At 30.9% G+C, this 17,092-nt stretch overlaps 2 protein-coding genes across 2 annotated transcripts; one reads left to right on the top strand and one right to left on the bottom strand.

Moving 5' to 3' along the window:
• Positions 1-9,348: 9,348 nt before the first annotated feature.
• On the bottom strand, positions 9,349-12,120 carry INS49_002454 (uncharacterized protein; the record flags this gene model as incomplete). The annotated part of the gene is made up of 2 exons (XM_043163266.1): positions 9,349-9,465; positions 10,399-12,120. The coding sequence occupies 2 exons, from the start codon at positions 12,118-12,120 to the stop codon at positions 9,349-9,351; spliced, it is 1,839 nt and encodes a 612-aa protein (XP_043031772.1).
• A 1,314-nt stretch (positions 12,121-13,434) lies between these two features.
• On the top strand, positions 13,435-16,995 carry INS49_002453 (uncharacterized protein; the record flags this gene model as incomplete). Its single annotated transcript, XM_043163265.1, has 2 exons — positions 13,435-13,746; positions 13,807-16,995. 2 exons carry the CDS (start codon positions 13,435-13,437, stop codon positions 16,993-16,995), a joined length of 3,501 nt encoding a protein of 1,166 aa, XP_043031771.1.
• Between the last annotated feature and the right edge of the window lie 97 nt (positions 16,996-17,092).

Below are 17,092 nucleotides of genomic sequence, written 5' to 3'. Positions count from 1 at the left end.
AATATAAATTCTAAATTAAATTACCTTTATTAAGTTTTATATAATATTAATATTATATTTAAATATTATATTAAAATACTATATTAAATATTTTAAAAATAAGGGTTTTTTATTTAAAATTAATAAAGATTAAATTATTTTAAATCATTATTTAAATTAAAAGGTAATCCTAAGTTCCTCTTTAACGCTATTTTTTATAATTGCTTTAGCTTTCATTCTTCTTCTTAAACTTTTCTCTCTTCTTTAGCCTTTTTACTTAACTTTACTAATATCTTTATTTTTAACTTTATTTTCTAAATCTTTAATTCCTTTTATTTCTTAATTAAAAAAGTATTTAATAAAATTTAAGATAAGCTAAAATAGGCTAGTATTAATAAAAAGGGTATAAGAAAAGGGGAGGAAGGTATAAGTAAATTAAAAAAGCTTAAAACTATAATATAATCTTCTTCCTTCTTAAATGTATTAAGGATAAAAGATTATATATGCTTTTATTATTTAATAGTTTTATTCTTATTAATATATTAAAGTTTAAATAATAATAGTTTAAATTAATATATAAATAAGGTATTAATTATTGCTGCTTTTAAGTTAACTTTTATATTATCCCTAAGTTAATAATATGCTAACTTATTTTAAGAAAGGTAATAATATTATTTAAAAGTGCTAATTCTTCTTATTAACTTAGTTTAATAAAACTTAAAAAAGTATATTTATAATGCTTTAACTTTATATAGCTATTAATATAAATATAATTAAATAAAAAAATAAAATTACTTATAAATATAAGTTGTTTATTGCTTATATTTAAAGCTTAACGTAATTATATTTTAAGAGCTAAATTTAAGGTTATACTTTTTTATAATAAAAAGAAATTTAAAATTATCTTTATTTTACATTTATAAATTTATAATAAAAATAAGTTAATATAAATAAATATATATAAGTAATTAAATAACTTACCTAGTAATAACCCTTAAAAGTAAATTATATTTATTATTAATTAAATAGCTTTATTAATGTTAAACCTTAGCTAAATTTAATAATAATAATATTTTATCTTAATTATTAAATAGGATTTTGAAATTATACTTATTAAAGCTATAATAAATAGTTAAACGTTCCTTTTGCTTAACCTATTTTAATAAACTTTGCTTTATGCTTAGCTTATTATTAAAGGTTTAAGTAAAATTTAATATAAAATAAGTATTATTTATATTATTAAAACTTTCAAATAATACATACCTTGTATATATTAATAAGTTTAAGTATATTAAGTAAAACTAATAGCATTAAGTAAAGCTATTATAAGGCTATATAGTAATCTTAATAATTTACTTTAAAATATATTAATCTTATATTTAAATATTATATTAGGATATAAACTTACATAATTCTAACCCAATATTCTTTCAACTCCTTATTAAAAATATACCTTGCAAAATTAAATAGCATATTTAATTTATTATTACTATAGTTAATGCTAAGGATTTAAACTATAAAAATATATTTTAAACTTTAATATTATAAAGATATAAATATTATATTTAAATATTATATTTAAATAAAATATTTAACTTATTAATAAGAAATTTATAATCTTAATTAATAATAAAATTAACAAAGTTACTTATAACTTAAGTATTATTAATATTAATAAAATGCTATTATTATACTTTTTAATTAAATCTCTTTTTTAATATATTAAATAACTTATTAAATAAAAAATAATATATTAAAGGAAAGTTTAAATTAGTATAAGCATGAATAAGTGTAATATTTAAATATTTATATAAGATAAGTATATATATAAAATATATAAAGTTATTTTAATTTACTTTTTCCTATTAATAATTCCAAAACTATAAATATAACTTTATTATGCTTACTTTAAAGACGTTTAAAGTTTATATTAACTAAACAAAACTATATTCTTAAAAACATAGCTGCTTAAGCCTTAATAAAATAAATAATAAGAAATAAATCCTTATTAATAAGGATATCTTAAATATATTATAAAATATTAATAATAATATTATTAATTAATATAATTTAAATAAAAAGAATATTTACTTAATACTTTAAATTTTTCTTTTTATTAAATATTTATTATATTATAAGTAAATTAAAGTGTTTTAGCTAATAAATTAATTAATGCTTATAAATAAGTAATTAAATTAAATCTTTATTAATAAGTAATGGATAAATATTACTTAAAGCTTAAGCTTATTATTCCTTTAACTACTTGCTAATTAAGGGGTAGTTTTATAAAGTACTTATAATAATTAATAATTTTCTATATAAATCTTAATATTAATAAAATAACTTATTATTTATAAGAGTAGGTAAATTAATTTAAGTAATAATGCTATTTAGCTCTTCTTAAATATATGGCGGGATTTTTGCTAATAAAGAAGTAAGGCCTAAATAAGTTTTATAAAAGATTATTGCTATTTAAAAAGGACTTAAAGAAGTATCTTAAATTCTTACCCAAGATACGTTATAACTTTTATATAATAGCATTTTAAGTTATTCTAAACCTTAAGGATAAACTATATTTAAAGACTTATTAATATTTAAATATTATATCTTAATATTATATTTAAATATAAAATATATATATTATAAGTTATTAAGTATAAAGTTATTAAAAAGACTTTTTAATAATACTTTAAGTTTAATAAATAAGTATTACTAAGTATTTAAAATAAAATTAGAATATTATAATGATATTCTTTTAAAATGATTATAAAGAAGTGCTAAACCCCTTTTAATATCTATTTCTTTAGTTTGTTTTATTAATAATAAAATGCAAATATTAAATGTTTTAAATAATTTTATAAAAAGTTAATTTTAAATATAATATAATAAATTAATAAAGATATACTTATTATATTAATATTCCGAACTTTAAGTTAATAACCTTCTTAATTATATAGCTAAGGGTTTATATACTTAAAGCCTTCTTTTAAGCTAAAAGCAATAATTATGCTATAAAATTATTTATATTTTAAAATTTAGATATTAATCTCTATAATATAAAGAAAGAATTTACTTACTTATAAGATTTTTAAAGAAAGTTATTTTATAATTTTATCTTAATTGCTACCTAAATTAAATTTAATAATTTATTAGGGAATAAATATATTGCTTTATTATATTGAAATTCCTTTAAGTAAGAATAAAGATATTTATAATATAAAGCAATTAAATAATTATATTATTAGAAATAAACAAGCTTATTTTGGAAAAAAGGACTTGTTTTAAAAAGCTTTTCTTAAGATAATAAACTATAAAATTAAATTTCTTATTAATATATTAATAAAAGTAAATAATTTATACATATATATATAATTATTCATTTACCTTAAAAGCTATTTTATAAGTTTTATAATATTTAAAATAATAAATATAAGCAACTCCATTCTTTAAACTTTATAGGTATTCCGGAAATTAATTATAGTAATATGTTTTTATTACCTTAATATTAAAAGCATTATTATAAAGAATAAAGGTAAATTTATTATTATCTTCTTTTAATAGTTTATTAAGCTAAATTAATATTAATCTTAAATAAATTATTAAAGAATATATTTAAATATAACTTATATAAATATAGCCAATCTATATACTTTTAATTACTTTAAAAGTAATAAAAAAGCTTTTATAATAAGCAATCTTAAACTTAATAAATAACTAAATAGTTAAAGTAATAAAGTTATATTAAAATAATAAAGAGGTAAAATTATAGCCTAAAGGTATAAAGAAAAATAAAGAGTTTAATTATATTATAAGAATAATGAGTAGCAATATAGTTAATAATATAAACTTTATATTTAAAGTAGGTATTAATATGTATATATATATATTATTAAATTTACTTTTTCATTACTTTATTATTTAAAATTATTTAAATATTATATTTAAATATTATATTTAAATACCGTAAAAATGTAGGTTCCGTACCTAAAATTAATAAAAATTAAATCATTCTTATTAACCCTTAAATAATATTAATAAAATATTTAAATATTATATTTAAATACCGTAAAAATATAGGTTTTATATTTAAAATTAATAGAAAGATTAAATCATTCTTATTAACTCTTAGATAATATTAATAAAATATTTAAATACCATATCTAAATACCGCAAAAATATAAAGTTTTTAATTTATAATTAATAAAAAGATCCATAAAAATATAAGTTCCATATTTAAAATTAATAGAAAAATTAAATCATTCTTATCAATTCTTAAATAATATTAACAAAATATTTAAATATTATATTTAAATACCGCAAAAATATAGAGTTTTTAATTTATAATTAATAAAAAGATCCATAAGAATATGGATTCCATATCTAGAATTAATAGAAATCAAATCATTCTTATTAACTCTTAAATAATATTAACAAAATATTTAAATATTATATCTAAATACCATAAAAATATAGAGTTTTTAATTTATAATTAATAAAAAGATCCATAAAAATATAGGTTTTATATCTAAAATTAATAAAAATCAAACCATTCTTATCAACTCTTAAATAATATTAACAAAATATTTAAATATTATATTTAAATACCGTAAAAATATAGAGTTTTTAATTTATAATTAATAAAAAGATCCATAAGAATATAAGTTCCATATTTAAAATTAATAGAAATCAAACCATTCTTATTAACTCTTAAATAATATTAACAAAATATTTAAATATCATATTTAAATACCGCAAAAATATAGGTTCTATATTTAAAATCAATAAAGAAATTAAACCATTTTTATTAATTTTTAAATAATATTAATTAAATATTTAAATATGATATTTAAATATATATATTTAAATATACTTTCCTTTAATTTTTTATATTATTATTTTTACCTTTCTTAGCATTAATCTTTATATTTATTAAAATTAAGTAATAAAGCTACTTTTTAATATTATAACACCTAAGTTATAAGTTGCTAAAGATTAAGTATATATATTTTAATATTATTTTTTATTAAATTATAAATTAATTCTTTTTTTATAGCCACTATATTATACTCTTATTAAGTTTAATTTATCTTAATTAACTATCTTTCCTTCTTAAAATATAGAATTAAAATTAATAATCTTAAAGGCAAATATGCTATAATATTTATATCTTAATTATTTAATAATAAATATTTTTTTAATCTTAATAATAAAATGAATATTAATTATTATTATAGAAAACTTTATATAAATTAATAAATACTTTGTGAAATTATATTAAGCTAAAGCATAAAGATATTATATTATTAAATATAAAAAAGTATAGCTTAAACCTAAGAGTTAAAGAACTTTAAGTATATTATATATATAATTTATTAACTATATTTTATTTTTACTAACTTTTATTTTAATATAAACTTAGCAATTTAAAAGCTATCTTAATTTAAAAAGGCTAAAATTTATATCCTTAATATTAATTATTTTAAAAAGCTTAATCTTTTTATTTTTAATAAATATATAAATCTTGCTTATAAAGTAGGATTTATATTAATTAATAATAATAATTCTTTAAATACTAAGTTTAAAGGGTTTATTTATAACCTTAATTAAAATATTATTATTAAAACTTCACTACTTAAATTTTCTAACTTTAATAATAATAAAGTAAGCCTTATAAAATCTTTTATTATAAGACTTTAGCAAAAACTTAAAGAAATTTCTTTATTAAATTAAGAATAGTTTTAAAGATAAATAAGGTTAAAAGAGATTTAAAGTTAATAAGAAAGTAATTTAAGTTTAAGGTATATTAATATTTTTCTTTATTATATAAATTAAATATATTATATTTAATTATTTATATAACCTTATTCTTAAAATATTTCTTTTATTTAATAAAGAAAGTATTATTCTTAATAATACTTTTATTAATAAAGAAGAGAATAAGTTAAATTTTCTGCTTAAAATATATATATTATTTTTGTATTATATAAAGTATAAAAACTAATATTTTATAAGTATTTTAACTTAAAAATTAATAAAAACTTTATTAATAAAAAGAATAATAAATAAGTATTTTTATATATATTTTTATGTATATATATATATACTTATAAGCTAATATTATTATAGCAGCCTTAATAAGGCTTCCTTCTTAGCTTTAATTCATTAACCCTTAAAATAATTACTAACTAGTCTTAATACTTAAATTTAAGAAATAAGAAAGGCTATAGAAAAGCAATCTTTTAGGTATATTTTAAATAAAAGTAATATCTTTAATAAGACATTCTTATTATGCAAACTCTAATAAAAGCGCTTTAATAAAGAGCAATAAGTAAAATATATATTAATATAAAGGTATAATTATTAATATTAATATTTAATAATAGGCTTAAAAAGGAGAAAGCTATGGATTATATTAATATATTTAGTAATATATAAGTTTATATATTTAAATATTATATTTAAATATACTAATATTTAAATATAAATTTAAATTAAATAAGGAGGAGGATAATATAAAGAAAGAGCTAGCCGCCCAAAATAAATAAGTTTATATATTTAAATACTATATTTAAATATAAGTTTAAATTAAATAAGGAAGAGGATAATGTAAAGAAAGAGCTAGCCGCCTAAGATAAGTAAGTTTATATATTTAAATACTATATTTAAATATACTAATATTTAAATATAAGTTTAAATTAAATAAGGAAGATAATAATATAAAGGAAGAGCTAGCTGCTTAAGATAAGTAAGTTTATATATTTAAATACTATATTTAAATATACTAATATTTAAATATAAGTTTAAATTAAATAAAGAGGATAATGATATAAAGGAAGAGCTAGCCGCCCAAGATAAGTAAGTTTATATATTTAAATACTATATTTAAATATATTAATATTTAAATATAAGTCTATTAAATAAAGCAGCTAAAAGGCTAAAAAACCATCCTTATAATAAGTATTCTTTTAAAAATAAAAGCTTAAATATTAATAATTATATATTTAGGTTAAGAAATAAAGTTAGGGATAAAATTATTATCCTTATAACTAATTCTTATAAGAGGAAAAGGAAAAATTCTTATCTTACTTTTTTACAAAATTATTTATCTTAATTATATTATATAAATAAATAAAGGATTTTATAATTAACAAAGGTATATTATAAACTTTTATATTTAATATATTAAATTAATTATTATATAGGATATAAGGTATAGTAATTAAGAAGCAATGTAAACTCTATATATTAGGCTTTTTATATATAAAGCTTATTTTAGCTATATTTAAATTCTTAGCTTAAAAGCTACCCTTCGTTATAAGTATTTATATCTTAAAGTATTTATATTATATACGCTAATATTTAAATATAAATAATATGCTTATTAAAATAAAAGGTTAATTATTATAATATTTAGCTTAGCTTTAAAGATTATTAAGATGTTATAAGTGCAAGGTAGTTTATTTAAATTAAATTATTATCTTATAAAATACTTTCTATATATTACTTAAAGTTATAACTATATTTTTATATTTTATTATAATAATTTAAGGCCTAGCGGCTAGTAATTAAAGGCTTAGGGTATAAAAGGAAAGGACTTAGCCCTTAAAGAACCATTAAAAGGGCTAAGAATTAGTCTTAATAGCAATTAATACCTATAAATAGCACTACTTTCGTCTGCCCCTTAGTGCCCATTATGCCTAGTAACTATATATATTATACTTATATTTATATCTTTAAAAATATGAAATATTATATTTATATTTATATTTATATTTATATTTATATTTATATTTATATTTATATTTATATTTATATTTATATTATATTTATATATATATATAAATATAAATATAAAACAATATATATATAAAGAAAGATAAACCCTTTTAAATCTTTATTTTCCTTTTTACATAAAACTTAATAAAAAATATAAGTATATATAATAAAAATAAGTAATTTATTATTTATTTATAAATTTAAAATAATTAATAAGATACCTAATAAGATACTTAATAAAGTAACTAATAAAATATTATATTAAATATTTAATATAATATTTATTATTTTATTTATTTATTTATTTATCTATTTATATTTTATATTCTTTTTAATTATTTTAATTATAAGAATATAAATTACTTATATTTAAATATAAATATAAATATAAATATAAATAGAAATAAAGATATAAAATATTATATTTATATTTATATTTATATTTTATATTCTTCTTATATTTATATTTATATTTATATTTATATTTCAATTTTATATTAATATTTAAATAAAGATAATAAATCCTTAATAATAAAATAATATTTATATTAATAATTAAAACTTTATTACATTTAATTATATATATAATATATTATAATACAATATGCATTAAAAAGATTAAAAAAGTAAAAAAGTAAAAAAATTAAAAAATAAAAAGAATTTTACTCCTTAAGCTATATTTATAAAGAAGCTAACTTTAATATATTTATTTAAAACTAACTTAATGAATAACTTAGCATAAGTAGTAATTAGCAGCACTTATATTTCCAGGGCTTTAAGTTTAACTTATTAATAAATAAATTTAAAAAAAAGAGAATTCTAAAATATTGCTTAAACCCAAGGTTATATACCTCATTAATTTTAATTTAATTAAGGATAACCTAATTATTTAAAAATATAAGATAAAGATAAGTAATGTAATTATTATTTAAAATCTTATAACCAATATAACCAATATAATTAATAAAAAGCATATAAATATAATTTTAATTTATTAATAATATAATTTTAATAAAAGATAAAAAGCCATCCTTAAAAAGCTTGCTAAAATAAATAGCAATAATATTTATGTTTACCTTTATAATAAGTTTATAAGCGGAATTAATTTAATAAAGATTATTTAAGAAAATTTAATAATGTTATATAGAGTTTTAATTACCTTATATAAAATAAAGGTTAATAAGAAATATTATTATTATAAAAGTTATAAGTATGAAAGAAATTTAATTTATGAATGCATTAAGGTTTTTAATATAAAGGAGATGGGTTATGCTTAATATTAATATAAATGCTAGGATTCTTATATAGCTTAAAGTAGCTGCATAAAAATATTAAAATAAATTTATTAATATAAATTAAAAATTAACCGCAATAATTTAATAACAATTCTTTTTTTAATATTTAAATATAAAACGAGGTTAGTTAACATCCAAATATAAAACAAGGTTAGTTAACATCCAAATATTATATTTAGATATCAAGTAAGGTACAGGGATTAAGGTCACTTAACCGCATACCTCATATTGGTTGGCTTAGTCCAATCCGCCAGCAAGCCATCGACGTACCAAATTTGGTCAGATTTCAATGTTTCGCCTATGCAGATTTCGCCATCGTTTTCGCTTGGAAGTAGAATGCCTGGAGCTCTATCAGGTTCGGCTTGATCATCTCTCTCAACGACGGAGGTATTTCCCTTGCCTTCCAATAGGCCACCTGTGTGGTATCTGTAACCCCTTGAGAGCTTCATGTCCCTAGAGACCTTGACGCGGTGTAGTATCTCGCAATGAAATGCTGGCTTTGTGTATTCATTGATTGGAATTCCAACTGCTTTTGGTGGATCTCGTTCTCTTCCCCTGTAGACAGTTTGCCTGTGGATGGTTTCGTTGGATTTCTTGTAGATTTGTACAAGAAGGCCAATCTCTAGAGGGAACTCTTGCGGGCGTGAGCGGGAAAGGATGATAGCGAGTGGCTTATCTTCGCCGCTTCCATTTTCCGGAAATAAGGCAGGCACTTCATTACCCGCGGCTTCAACTTTGTACCACTCCTGTAGGCCTCGGTCAACGGGAAATTGCAATGTTTTGTAGTGTGCGGTCGTCAGAAGAATGTCCCGACGCTCCCCAAATAAGAGGATACCGGGCAGGCAAACCCTTAATCCCCTAGTAGTCGCACTTTCTGGTGATGGATTATTTGGATCATGAAGTTCGGCTGTCGAATCGCAAAAGCTTAAGGGATCCGGAAAGTCGACTTCGTGAGCTGAAAGCCATGTCCTCGGTGCCCAACCAAAGCCTGGAATTCGGACTCGATCCCCGGGAAGGAAGATGATTCCTGGTGGTATTGCATCACGCCATTGGCGATCGAATGATATCCACAATTGCTTCATTGCCTGATCCTTCTGTTGATTTCTAACCTTGATGGCCGCCTTTTCCTCAATGCTGATTTCTTCAGGTTGTGTCAGCCCAGCCTCCTCTATCGATGTCTCTTTAAACTCAACGTCAAGAAGAGATGCGAGTGCTAATGTCTCGTGTAGATCGTTGGCAGTTGATTGATAATACGAATAATTTTAGCTCATTTTATTTTAAAGCAGAATTTCATATTTGCCAAAGTGTTGGTAGCAAAGTCGAGGAGAATCATCAAATTGTGACTTACCCTCCAGCGCACTGCCTTCCAAGCATTAATGACAACCACAGAAGCATCTCTGGGGGACCACTGAGTCTCTCCGATGACCTTTTCGACCTTTGAGTCTGACTTCATGTGCTTACTGGAACTTGTTTGCCCGTGCATGAAGTGGCTCTGAAGCTGGTTCTTCAATGTTGTGATAAGAGTTAGCGTGAGCCCCTCTGTTTTTTCTTCGAGTTTCTTGTACAGGTCATCCAAGTCATGCAAAGTCTCAGAATCTTCTCCCATCGAAATATAAAGCCTCTTGCTCACAAATGCCTCCTGAAGCGTCCAAAGGCGCCTCATCCAGCTGCTAGCAATGATTCTCATAGCTGTCTGAGCAGGGTTTTGGACTTCGGGATCGATACTATGCAGGCCCCAGTCGAGCACAATCGTGTGCGAAGCGCCCTTGAAAATCTTGGGTATCTGTCGGATACTTTTGCGTCTCATATCTCTGGTCTCTGCATCCCTGCCCACAGGAATCATGAGCGTGTCCATCCAGAAGGGGATTGTTGTACTTTTGGATTTCGGCTTGAGCTTGCGAAGTAGATCCCGGATGAGCCTCAGTTGGCAAACCAGCATTGTATTGGCCTCGGGATTTCCAAATCCGTCTGACCATACATGCGAGATTGCTGCGTATTCCATTGATGGTTGCCATTCGACCACGTCGAGGTCGAGCAAGTCGAGAGATTCGTCGCGGGGGTTCTTGAACTGAAGCAGTGGTCGTTTGTTCTCATCACGAGTGATCATGCCCATGGCACGCCGGATTAATGCTTCCGAAGATTGAACGCACTTTCCCGAAGAGTATTGGTTTGGACAGAATTTTTCGCAGTGTTTCTGGGAGTAGGCGCCGGCTTCGGTTTCCGGAGTGACGAGGCAAGTGGTAGCTGAACACTTGTCGTGGTCTGCCGCATCGTTGATGCTGAAGGCTACCCTCCACGTGCTCTGCCATGCTACCAACAAGAGGGTTGCATTTGACCGTAATTGCCCACGAAGGACGCCGATGGTTCTCGGGCAGACCCGCATGTCCGCCATCTCCTTCAACACCCACCTTGGGGGGCCCCACCCACTATCGTCCTCATTTTCCCATCCACGCATTTCTATTCCTGCCTTCTGTGCGATTCTCGATTTGACGTCGTGAAGTGTTTCACCCAGTATCATTATGGACAAGATTTCCGAGTCAGGGACGTACAGAGCATCATTGGCATGAGTGGAATAGCCGGGAGGCGGCGTCTTGGTGTCAAAGCACGCGAGGTTCGCTCGAACAACCCGCCTGGCAAATTGTAGGACTGCCTCCAGACGTATCATCCTCAGACGCTGGCCTGGTGGGCGGGTATTCTCCCATGCAGCCCACTCCTCCGGGTTCCTTCGGAGACCTTTGGTCGTGATGTACGTCTCCTTTACCAGGTCGTCGTACTTCATCAGAGGTCGGTTGTCCTTTTGAACAACAGTGAATATCAAGCCGAAAAGAAGCCATGCTTGAAGAAACCGCCTCAGGTTGGGCTCAAACTCTTTCTGAGAGATGCCATCATAATAGGCTTCTTGGGGGGTGGAGAGAACACGGAGCTTGAAGTTGTTGTCGTCGACATACCATCCTTTTCGTTCTGGGAAATGGTAAAATTCCTCGATCGTCTTTGGTGGTCCAATTCCGTCGTCGGTGACATTATTCACTAGTGGTTTTCTTATTCCGTAGTCCTTCGAGAGATGCTGCATCCTGGGTGTAGTGTTCGTTATTCGTTGTGAGTGAGCCTCCTGACATTGAGCGTTCCTGGGCAGTGAATCGCGTGTTCCGTTGGAGTGCTTGTTTCATGTCCGATACCCAGCCGATTTGCCACGCTCTCTCACCCCAACAAGTATGGTTCCTGGTGCGGAGTTCTGGATCTTATGTGAGCCTTACGAACGCAAAAAATGACTGATCATGCTCCATATCCCAGTCATCGAAGGGCCGTACTACCTGAAAAACGGTCAGGCGTTCCACATCAGGGCGGTGCCTAATCCTGCAGCACTACCTAGGTAGATTGCTGTAAAGTGGTCAGCGCAGCCATACTACTGCGCCCCTCACAAGCGTCGGACAAGCAAGTCTCGATGGCGGTGAGATGCGCGGAATGGCGAGGTTTCATTTGCCGCCCGTCCTCGTCTCAAGCGCCACTTTATGCACCATGTGTACCGACCCTTGCAGAGCAATTGGGCTGAGATGTGGAAGACTTTGTGTCAGTGGAACAGAAGTAGAAAAAGTACCTCTCAGGCTGCGCCCCAAAACCTCACAGGTGTATGGTACCACGTAGACTGCCTTGTAGCTGAAAGCTCAGCAAAGGGCGGAGGTATATACAGCACAGCAGGCCAGGTTCTTCTTTTCGGCTGGGCCTTTTCATTCTCCGATTCTGACCAATCTTCCCCACGTACGCGTGGCCAACCATAGCCCGTGATGAAGGTAGCAGCACCCTCTCCGTTGGGTTTTGAAGTGACAGACTTACCAATGTTCGCAGTTCAAATTCGAAGTCATTCAACCACGGCCGCCTACCAAAGCTGCAAATTACATGTAAAACTCAAACCTCCGTTGCTCAGGCACACTTCTCAGTAGGTAGAGGATAGGAAATTGACTCTTTGAATAGCGTTGCTATGGTGACACCCTTTTGGGCGAAAAGGGAAGATGCAACCTACTATCGAAACGTCTTGACAAGGGACTTCCGAGATCTAAAAAGCTCAGAACACGCTAAAAATGCATTGTTCTGCTTCTTTCATTTCGATGGGTCTGAGTTGTTTTCCCCAAGGGGATTAATGAAAGGCGCATCAATTCACAGCTTGTCGAAGAAACTTGCTGCGAGTCTAGCAGCCGTCAGAGATGATGCCCACGTGGAATATGGAAAACCGAGCTCGAGGTCAGTCGACGAGGAGACCAACAAAGTAACTTCAGAGTCCGATACCGAAGACCGCCCACGCTTTCCTATCGTTTTCATTGCCCACAGCTTAGCCTCCTGGGTCATTCGACACTTGCTGTCGGGAAGGCAATATGACAACTCACGCATCATGTTTGCCACTCAAGGGGTGGTATTCCTCGACACGCCCCACGAAAGTTTTGTAACGTTACCCAAAGCAGAGAATTTGGAGGAGTATTTGACAGGTCTGAGCTCTTTCCTGCGAGGACAAACGGACACACAATCTTCTACGGAAACACTAGCCAAGGAGCTCACTGTTATCGATGATGCATTTGAGCGCCTACAGACTTCCGTGTTCGTCCAAAACAAGAAATCGCATGTGCTGGGGGCTCCAGCCATCACAATACGCTTCAATGATATCTGGATGACAGCATCAGACTTTGGTGCCATGACATTCCAAGAGGTAGATAACTCTTTGCCTCAGAAAGAGAGCATTTCTGTATGCTAACAATGAGTGCATCAGAGGCTCAGCAATAACAAGAAGATCGGGTTAAGCAGACTACGCAGCATGCTACGAATAGATACCCGGGGAGTACAGGTGGAAAAGACGGCGTCAGGCCAAAGCAGGCACATTTCAAGACTTGATTCACTCTTGGATGATATTCTTCGTGTCCACCGTCGACTGTACGAGCATCATACCGGGACACAGCCTTCTTCACAGAATGATTCGGTAGCTCTGCCCGAGAGCCACTCAGTTTTGTTTTCAGGTAGACGAGTGCTGCTCCCAGAAGCTATCCCGGAGGAGGTTGAGGCTGTCACGGCCCCACTTACAAGAATATCACGGCAAGCCTCGTTGGAGGAATCCAAATCAACGAGCAGGTCAGAATCACCGGGTCCCGTGGGTAACTGGATGAAGCTGGCTGGACAAACCTCGCCGAATCTAGGACATCGACTGAGACAGAGCAGGAGGGATTCCTCGGGGGACGACGTTTCAATTTCCTTAGGGAGGTCAGAAAGGTCAGATATCACGCAGCCTGTGGCTTCGAATGCATTTGCCTACGATCCCGCGTACGGGAATGCGTATAGAAAGACCATCCGACTTGCGAATTCCTATTATCAGCGAGCTGAATTCGTCAACCGGCAAACTGCTTTCCAGAGAAGCAAGGAGCTCTTAGAAGGTGCACTGGGCCCGAGCGTTCGGCAGTCATACGAGTTCATTGCGATAGACGAGCAGTTGGCTGCTATATCATTGTACCAAGGGCATTATTCCAAAGCCAAAGGCGACTTTGAAATACTTTTGAAAAATGCGCATCGTCTGGAGCAAATTCCCACCATCCAGAAAAAGGAACTCGTCCAGGACCTCAAGCGATGGATAGCTGTTGTGATGCTGCATCAGGGCCAGTACCAGGGCGCATCTCTCGGATTCAAAGCTGTGCTTCAGGATGAGCAGGTGGACGACTATTGGGCTACCCCGGGAGTATCGAGGATGCTCAGGATCCACGTCCATAGAGACCTCAGCTTGGCCTTGGCCCATCTGGGACCTTACTCTCAAGCTCAAGAACATTTCAAGTCTGCGGAGGAAGAGCTCGAAAAGTACATCCAAAACCAAGAGAGTGTATTACAAAGCATGACTGTTCAGACTCCAGCAGAGGCCAATACAGAAACGGCTGCCTCGGGAGTTGTCGGCATCAAGTCCAACACTCAAGCCTCCGCCGAAGACAAATCTAGCAGGGGTCTGCAGAGAAAGCTAGCGGTAAAACGCGAGTGCCTACGTTTTGTGCAAGCAATGATTTACTACCTGTGGGGATTTTACGACAAAGCTCTGGAGAGATGCGAGGAGGCCACGCGTGGGCTTGAGGAAAGGCTCGGAGGAAGGCATATGAAGACACTTGAATGTGCAAGTCTCAGGGCTTTGTTGCTGGCCAAGAACTATCACTTGTCTGCAGCAGAAAACTGTTGTAGCCAGACTTTGCATACTATGAGAAAAGAGCTAGGTCCGCGCCATCCTCACACACTGGAAGCAACTGGACGCCTGGTCCATATCTTCATATCGCAGTACCGACTGGCGGAGGCGACGGCCACGGCTGTCTCGCTCCAGATGTGTGCGAAGAAGACCTTCGGAGACGAACATCCCCAGACAATCAACTCGCGCTTACTGTCGTCGCAAGTCGAACTCGCAACTGGAGACTATATTGACGCCTTTGCAAGGCTCCAGGAACTTGTCAAGGCATCCCAATCCTTCTATGGAGAAGAAAATCTGATCACCCTCACCCATGACTCAATATACGCTAGTGCGCTTTACCACGCTGGAGCCCTCAAGGAGGCTGAAGAAGTTGCTAAGATGACTTTACGAAAGCAAAGAAGATTTTTTTCGCTCCCGAACGGCGTAGAGACCAACACACGAGAAATATGTCTGTCTTCACAACGATTGATCAGGGACAGACGCGAAGCCATGGATCGAAAGGGGGACGATTTGAGGATCCATCCTTTGTTTCTTTCCACACTGGAAACCATCGCGCACATTGAGCTCAGCAAGACAGATCCAGACCGCGCCTCGGCAAGGGAGATCTTGGGCTGCTGTTGGAGATGGAAGTCACGACTTCTGGGCAAGGACCATGCCTTCACCCTTGCCGCCGAATATGAGTTCGCGATGACCTTTGAGGATGAAGATGACGATAATGAGGAGACATGGCAGCGCCAACAACACATACGACATATATACTTACGCAGGATCGAAATGCTGGAGGACACACATCCAGATGTCCTCACTACCAAAAGAGAGCTGATCATCATCAATTGCACACTGGGCGTGTGGAGGGACTTGCCAACCACTGCCGAGGCCAGGTTCGATGTGTACGGGGGAGAAAAGAGTGGTGACGACGGTTCCATTCTCACCGACATGGCACTTGCAGGCAAGACCATGGACGACGAGGCATGGGCTGTGGCTGAGAGCGAGTCGCAGAGGATATTTTCAATGCATAAGATGCTGCTAGGCGGAACACATCCCGAGACCCTAAAGTCACATCTGTGGCTCTTCGAGTTGCAGGTCCAGCTTGGACGGGAGGTGGAGACACAGACCTGCACTAGAGATCTGCTCTCTGTATTGCGTGAGCCGAGACTTTTCCGCCAACGTTTCGTCGATTCGGTGCGGATCAGACATCAAATGGCGTTGGCACTACTTTACAGTGGCCATCTTCGTCAGGCCGCACGTATCCTACACCAGATATCCGGGGAAATGAAGGCAACTCCTCTCATCCAAAATCCGTTATTCGCTGAGACACTGGAGCAACTTCGACAGGTCACTGATCAAAACATTCTTGAGACTATGCGAGAGGCTCAGAGGCACCCAAATTACAAAGCGAGGTTGCAGGAGCTTCGCACCAAGGTCGAGACTTCAGCGAAAACGAACAATGATTCTGGAGAAGCTCCTGAACACCTTCGGGAGATCTTCGAACTTTGCGATCTGCTCTACGGACCAGATCATCCCCGGACTCTCAGCGCTCGCGAAAAGCTCGTGCTGGCAACCTGGGACCCGCAAGACGAGAGCAGAATGAAGGAAGCAATCAAGCAGATGTCTGAACTTATCGCCACGCTGAAGGCGAGCTCTGGCATTACGCAGTGGGGAGAATTGACAAGGGTGTACAAGCGGTGGGTTCAGGAGTTGGACACGCGGACCAAGGACATGGACCTGGAAGATGAGCAGGAGGAATGAGGACATTACAATGGCTTTGTACTATTTTTAACACAGTATTATCGTACACAATTCTTTTGCCTCAGCTTTTGTACAAAGTGTAGCTATATATGGGCAG

The sequence above is a fragment of the Diaporthe citri genome, assembly GCF_014595645.1.
Source record: "Diaporthe citri strain NFHF-8-4 chromosome Unknown scaffold_1, whole genome shotgun sequence".
NCBI lineage: Eukaryota > Fungi > Ascomycota > Sordariomycetes > Diaporthales > Diaporthaceae > Diaporthe > Diaporthe citri.
The sequence above is the reverse complement of the archived record's forward strand: the minus strand, read 5'-3'. Positions and strand labels throughout refer to the sequence as shown.